Here is a 7,751-nt window from a genome sequence, read left to right on the forward strand (position 1 = left end):
TTTTGGAAAACTTTTATGTTTGATTATTGACCTACTAACTACTCAATTATTATATATAATGATTCACCCATGACTTTATAAACATCCCTTATTCTATTCCTACCAGTCAAATCGGAGTACCTAATTGGGTTATTAACATAAACTTTGGTAGTTACCCATATCTCCAAATTTTGTGCATTAATTTAAACTCTCACCCGTAACTTTATAAACATCCATTAATAGTTACAACTTACACATATCTGCAAATTTTCTGTTCAAATCTTTTTGTAATACATTAGAGAATTAAGGAGGGATATTGAAGGGGAAAATGGAACACTGAGAATAGAACTCACAAGCAATCTTAGGAGATTTTGTATAATAACAATAGATTGCACATATTGGTTTTACTGCAAGAATATCATTGATAAAACTAGAGATAAACTTAAGGTTTTCTTTTTCTTATTGAGCTCCCTACCTTCCTGATGGTTCATCCTTAACCACAAGTCTCAGTTTGAGTCCTGGGTATAAAGTCGCCTTTGTTATGAAGCGTTTTATCCCCAATGTGAGATTTTTCGGCGTGAATCCAAATTTAATCAGGTCCCAATATTGGTACCGGACATCGGAGAATGAGGTGGAAAGTTCAAACCTATCAATAGTGTAACATCTTCTCCCTCTTTTTCCTTCTTCTAATGTTATGGAAAAAACCTTTTAGGGTGCAATTCAAATTATAATACCAAGATTCTCGGTTTACTTCTTGTACTGCGTACTTCTGTCTTCTGTTCTAGAAATTTCTTTTTTTTTTTGGCAACAAATAATTAAATATGGAAATAAGTTGAAGCGAAAGGAATGCTATTTTTAGCAACTGACAACCCCGTAATATCTGAGATTCTGGTGTTACGGAATTTATTCCAGTACATCATATGCTCACTGCTTTTATAGGTGCGTCATCCACATGCTCCAATATCAAGCAGTCGTTTGATACACGATCATCATACGCGCGTCAGAGGGATCCTTTCTCTAACTTTCAGGTACCAAACACCAATCGCACGGAATTCTGAAACCCCGTTTTCCGCCTTTTTGGGCTGGTGTCCACGTCATCCCTCTGACATGTCACCTTTGACGGGTCCATTGATTGACACGTATCAGTGGAAGACCAATTGTATCACACTGTTCTCACACTTTGCGTTCTTGCGGGACAGTCTCACGTGGTTGGTCATATCTCCCTGGGCCCACCAGCCATTGGTCCATTTTGGTATGGTTACGTTCCATAGCCCTAGCACCTTCAAAGAAACCTGAATTAAAATTATTTTCCTCGACTATATGAGTGGTGAATACATTTATTTATTTATTAATATATATTAATAAGCAATCTGGTTTCTCCTATGTAGATTGTATTATTTCTTGTATGCAATATATTGAAATATATTTGTCATATAACTGGTATCAGGACTCAAATCTAACATCATGTCTCCACTAATATCTTGTTGAGCCATGCAAGAATAATGGCACTGTCTTTGTTACTTTTTATTTGACACGCTTTTCTTTTTATTTGTTCTAAAATAATTATACTTTTATATTTGGAAGCCTTTACAACTTTAAAAATTTTATTTATATGTAGTGACATATTCTTATAACTACAACATATTTTCGCTGAGCTGTTTGGGTGAGTGATTTCCCACATGGAAACCTGTGATCGATTTCCCTCACCAGCAGCCTCCTCAGTTAGAGCTCGTTGCACTGGGTGTGCCTAGTGCGGTTTATATAAAGGATAGCAGTTGCGGATTTTCCTGAAATTTTTCACACATAAAAAAAAATGTTTAAGAATACAAGTTTTAAGAGTAATTTTTAAATGTCTCGGAAAAGTAAATACTCTCCCCCTCTCATAGGCTCACCTCTCCTATTCGGCTAACCTTTTCTCAAATTTATATATACCCCACTTTCCTTAAACCTTTAACCTTCACGCATTCTTCCCCATTCTCTCTCTCGCCATACAAGAGAAGGAAAAAAGAAGAAAAAAGAAAATAAAAGAAGGAATCCCATTTCTTCTATTCTAAAAGCTGTGTATTCATAGTACTTGAGGAGAAAGAAAGAGGGAGTTGGTTCAAGAGGACGTAACAAGGAAGGAACGAGTTAGGAAGCTACCTAATATTTTTCTAGTACAATTTTGAACAGCCTTTTGTTACTTTCCGCAAAGCAAAACAAAGGACAGTAGCATTTTAGCAGCTTTTGGAAGTCCCTTTTTTCTTACTTTTTTGGAAAAAAAGGATCTCTGTTATTAATGAATATTGCATTACCAGAAATGTTACACAGTATCACAGGAAATGGAAGCTCAGAAATGAGCGTGCTTGAACGACAACGAGCGAGAATGAAATGGCAGCAAGAACAGCTGCAGCAACCAGAAATGATGAGTTATTTTGATGGACAAAATGATCATCAACTGATGCATTCTTATTCTCAAACAGCTGGAGCTCAACAGTTTCATGGTCTAATCAACAATGTAAATGATCAGAGTCTTAATGAGCTTGTGACTCGGGCAATTAAGCCGGACCCCTGTTTAGAGAACAATAGGGGTGATTTTGGGACCATTGGTACTGATGGTTTAGGCTATGTTCCAATTGGGGTTGGAAATGGAGGAACTACGCCACAATTGGGATTGGATTATGCCATTTCCAGAACCACAAGTTGCCCGCCTAACATGGCGGACAACTCTGTGTCTGCTGGTAAAGCCAAAGAGAGTATGCTGAGCTCTAATAGAGGAAGAGAGAGTTTCAAGAAGAGAAAAGCAGACAAGAATCAACATCTCAAGGTATGTTCAACTCCAACTGAAACTGTTCCTCTGCCCTGTCTATGTTTAGTCCCTACATTTTAATGCCGTTGAGACATAATATAATTAAGTAATTTAAAGCGTATTCTCTCTAAGAATTTAAATCTTTAGATGAGCTGGTCACCCAAATAAACATGGTTGCACAACACTCTCACTGCCATCCAAAAAGCAAAAGATATTACTACATGTTCTGATCCACACGAGAGAGAGCATGTTGATATATAATATAATTAAGTAATTAAAAGTGTGCTCTTTTCAAGAGTTTAAACTTCTGTACGAGATTTTTACACCATTCAATAGTTGCAACTGTCCTGTAATCTAACAATTGGTGGACATTTTTAAGGAGGTTGCAGAAGAAGAAATCAAAGGCAAGAAACTGAAAGAATGCGTAGCTGAGGGAGATTCCAAGGTAACAACAGAGAAATACAACAAAAGGAGCTCCAATAACAGTAACAACAGTAAGGAATCCTATGAATCTTCAAAGGAGAAGTCCAAAATTACTGAAGATAAAAAGCCTGATTATATTCATGTCCGAGCACGTCGTGGTCAAGCCACTGATAGCCACAGCTTAGCTGAACGAGTGAGTTATAGATTTGGTCCAAATGTTTTTTTACTACGTATTAATATTTAACTCCAGTGAACAAATTAACCAGCAACTTAATTCATATTTTTGGCAGGTAAGAAGGGAAAAGATTAGTGAGAGAATGAGATTTCTGCAAGATTTAGTACCAGGATGTAACAAGATCACAGGGAAAGCAGGAATGCTAGATGAAATAATCAACTATGTCCAGTCTCTCCAAAGACAAGTAGAGGTAAAAAGAAAAAAATCAAGAAACAATAGTCCCTTCTGTATTTGATATTGTTGCTAGAAATACTATGATTTGAGATTCTATATTTGACAATTCAATATCATGACAGTTCCTATCCATGAAACTGGCTGCTGTTAATCCAAGGCTTGATATCGACGTAGACAATTTCTTAAACAAAGATGTAAGGGAATATCATACCAAGAAATTATTTCGTTCTTCAGTGTAAAAACATGTTCTTATTTCACATTTTATTTCTCCAGATATTTGCAACTAGCACGTCTAATTTTCCTACAGTGGGAGCTGGAACATCATCTGAAATGCTTAGTATGGCCCAACGCCAGTTCAATTCATTGCAGCAAATAGTGTCAAGTTCTGGATTCGAAATGGGTATTCTAAATCTTAGTGAAATGGCTCTACGTAGAACCACTAGCGCTCCTGTATCAATCCCTGAAATATTTCTCGACTCATCCAATATCAATGTAATTATTCGAACCCATCTTAGTCAATAAACTGTTATTTCCCTTTTTCTTTCAATTTGTTTAACGAAAGTTTCATTCAAAATACAGCAAGTTCAGAGCTTTCCAACTTGGGACAATGACTTAGATAACATGTACGCAATGGAACTTCAACAAGGAAGATCAGCACAGTTTCTTCCCCATCCGTGTACAGGTATGCACAAGTGACATGTCTAGTCGATATTTCTTTCATGTCTATGATAATCAACAAAAAGAGATTAAAAATCATTTAAGGTGGGTGATACTTTCCATGTTAGAGACTCAGAACCTATCATATTGCTTTTGAGAATAGTTGGGTTCTCTTTGATTTATACTCCTGTTGAAAAAGGCTGCTGATTAGGTATCTTCCCTTTTTTTTCTGTCTTCCACCTTAAATGATCAAAACTATGTTACTTTTGCACGGCAAAAAATTCCCAAAGTAGTTGTTGATAGGCAAGATGTAACCATCCAACACAAATGAACAGTTATTATTCAACTACATTATTAAGACTTACGAGTTCTGGGAGGGCCATGTCTTTCCTTTTTTCTTTTTTTGACAATAGTAGTCTCTTGACCACGTAGCGTCACCTCAACTATTCCACCGAGTATTGCCTACCCCAAACTTAGTGTTCTTTCTACCTCCACTGAAATTTGAACCCTGGTCTCTCACAGGAGGGCCTATGACCCCTATCTATCTCAACTACAATACTTATCTGAAAAGGGAGCACTTACCGCGGCACTAATCTTTAGTTTAACACCAGAATAATAGAAATTAGGCTTCTGTGCAAGTGTTGAAGCTAAAAACTATTGATTGTTGTGCAGGTTTTGTTGAAGCTGGAAATGACCTGAAGATGGAAATGTGATCTTACAGTTTTAAACATTCAAGATCATTGAATGACTTCACCTCAGATGTCATGGATCCTGATTCTTTTTTCCAAGTACATAACATAGTATATTATGTATGTAAATGTTGCAGTTCAAGAGTATCAAGCAATACTATGACAGTGTTCATTGGAAATCTTGTCTTCTCTAAAACAATTAATCAAATTGCAACTGGAGCCAACCATGCCCAAAATATCCAGTATAAAATAGCTAGAAACGAAGTAGAAATCCAGCTTTTTCTATATACATAAATCTAATTTTCATCTATATATAAAGGTAAAAGTAAGCAACTACTGAAGGGGAAAAATGAAAGAAAAGAAATCTCAACAGAAGAACAAAATTCGTTCTTCTTTTTTTTTTTTAAATTTGATAACCGAGAAATCTCCGAGGGCTAGTGGCGAGCGCAAAATTCAGTCCTTTAGAAATAATTTGTTTGGCCATGAAGTTATCACTAGATTGAAATCAAAATCAGCTGAAACCTCTCAATCTGGCCATAAGCTTTAGAGAATTTGGTACCAATTTGAGTTATTTAGCCGACCCCAGCTCATGTTGTTCTTACGTATGGTAACTTATGGTTGTAATCAATCAAGATATCATTTTAATTTTACATTTTACTGTCAGTTGTATAGTACAAATTAAACTCCATAAAATTTAATGGAAATCCATCATAATAGAGTTGCCAGTAAATATGCTTAAAAGCTGGTTGATTCTAATATATTAGGAAACACAATATTTTGTGGTCAAGAGTAGTAGAGAAAGTTCTATTCTAAAGATTGATTATTAAGGGTCATACTCATCAAGTGGCACAAACTGGTACTCTGTTGACTAGAACCTGAATGGCAATATTGAGCAGCCCATGAGAATACTGAAAGGGAGCCAACCAGTAAACCATAGTGGCTAGCCTAGTTGCCTTTTGGACAGAATAAGACATTTTGATTAAGACCTGGAAAATTAATAAAGGGAGAAGCCTTCTTCTTTTTCAAAAAAATTGGTGATGTTGAGACATCTGAATTAGATATTAGGATTCATGCTTTCTCTATTTGAAAGAAAGAAAAAAAAATTAGTGCCTAATCATATGGCAGCTCATGTTTTTGTCACACAATTAGAATAAACTTTGCAGATAGAACAACATTACATTTCACATCAGTCTTTAAATATTGTTTTGATCATTTGAACAAAGAAAGGTAAAAAAAAAAAAGGGATAAGTAGCTTACGTAGTTTATAAGGGACTAAAAATTTGTTATAATCATAGCCAAATTCCACTGAGGGCAACATGGAGTAAATAACATACTGGTGGCTTTGAATTGGAAAAGAATGGATTTTTGTGGATTATCATTAAGACATCAACCAAACTCATATTAGTGACTACTTGTCATGTAATCTAACTCATTACTCCTTCCCTTCAGTGAGGGAGTTTCTTTTTCCTTGCATTATTTCTTCTTCTTTTTTCATGCTTTCATTTCATTTATCCTTTTTTTAGTTTTTCCCCGGGGGGGGGGGGGGGGGGGGAGGGGGGGGGTTAAATGGCTTTTTGATTTTGTTATTGCTTTTCATCTTTTTGAGTCACACTATAGAATATATAGTTCCATTATGCTCTGGAGGGCATCTTTCCATTGTTAATGGTTCAAAGCAAACCAGATGCATTTATCCGAGTCTGGGCAGCACCACTATTGGGCCTAGTCTATGTCATCTTTTGCCTTTCACCATTATTTACCTTCATTTTCAGTGAGCAAAGACGGACCTGGTCTTTTCTGCAGACAAAATCTACAGGATTCTTCTTGTCTGAATAGATACTGATAGATGGTTTTGCTTGTTGTCTTTCTGGACCCACTAAGGTTATAAAGAAATTCCTTTCTAATCCTCAATATTAATCAAAATCTTCGTAATTCTTGTTTCATAAAAATCTAAGAAGGTTGTCGAAATATGTGGTGTGTAGTACAGCAAACTCGAGCCAACATTTCTACATAGCACTTTATGTTTATGCCCTTTCCCCAGCTCTCAATTTCTTAAGTAATCCCTCTAGAATCCGTGAACAACTGAAGAACTTGCATCTCTACGTTCAATAGCCTGGTACACGATCTTGCGTTCATGGGTCTATAATGTAGGCAGTCTATCCTAATGCAATCATCAGCGACTGATTCCACGGCTCGAACCCGTGACCTATAGGTCGAGACAACTTTATCGTTGCTCCAAGACTCCCCTTCAATTATTATATATAGTTTAGATTCCTTCTGATTGAGCTAGTCAAATAGATCTTATTTTATGTTTTTCCTGCTTATATGATTCTTGGGGCTAGAAGTGGTGTGTTACATCTTTATGACAGAAATTGTTAAAGTATGTCAGCACAAATTGTAAGCCTTCTAACTCTTAGGAACAATATCCAATGTGTAAGTAGATGAGGTTTTTCACTGTGTTCAGCAACCATTCACAAAATTGGTATTACATTCAAACAAATTTAAATACTGAATACATAAAATAGCACAAGCTTTTCATACAAGCATAGGCATTTAGAGGAAGAACCTGCCACCAGTAATACCGCTCCCACTGTCTCGCAGCAAGTAGCATTCCTTGGATGGGCACCACTTCAGAGTAAGTTCCTCAAACTTTGCAAGTCCCATTAAATTACAGATTCTTCCCTAGCCTCTGGTTTGGCAATAGATTGAACTAGTTTAGATTTTTGCAACTATTTGATTTCATAAAAGAAACATGGAACCAAAGCTAATGAACGTGATAGTGTAAAGTGTAAACATTATAGATTTTCCA

The 7,751-nt window shown here is 36.1% G+C and overlaps 1 protein-coding gene across 2 annotated transcripts; it reads left to right on the top strand.

Moving 5' to 3' along the window:
* The first annotated feature begins 1,932 nt into the window (after positions 1–1,932).
* Positions 1,933–5,181, top strand: LOC107760174 (uncharacterized). 2 transcript variants are annotated; one of them, XM_016578187.2, is made up of 7 exons: positions 1,933–2,785; positions 3,147–3,383; positions 3,481–3,615; positions 3,722–3,793; positions 3,873–4,091; positions 4,179–4,281; positions 4,929–5,181. In XM_016578187.2, the coding sequence occupies exons 1-7, from the start codon at positions 2,258–2,260 to the stop codon at positions 4,967–4,969; spliced, it is 1,335 nt and encodes a 444-aa protein (XP_016433673.1). In that variant the 5' UTR covers positions 1,933–2,257; the 3' UTR covers positions 4,970–5,181. The 2 variants fall into 2 exon arrangements, with proteins under 2 accessions (XP_016433673.1, XP_016433676.1); XM_016578190.2 differs by having other exon boundaries at positions 3,150–3,383.
* Positions 5,182–7,751: the final 2,570 nt, after the last annotated feature.

The sequence above is a fragment of the Nicotiana tabacum genome, chromosome 7 (assembly GCF_000715075.1).
Source record: "Nicotiana tabacum cultivar K326 chromosome 7, ASM71507v2, whole genome shotgun sequence".
In the NCBI taxonomy this organism is placed as follows: Eukaryota; Viridiplantae; Streptophyta; class Magnoliopsida; order Solanales; family Solanaceae; genus Nicotiana; species Nicotiana tabacum.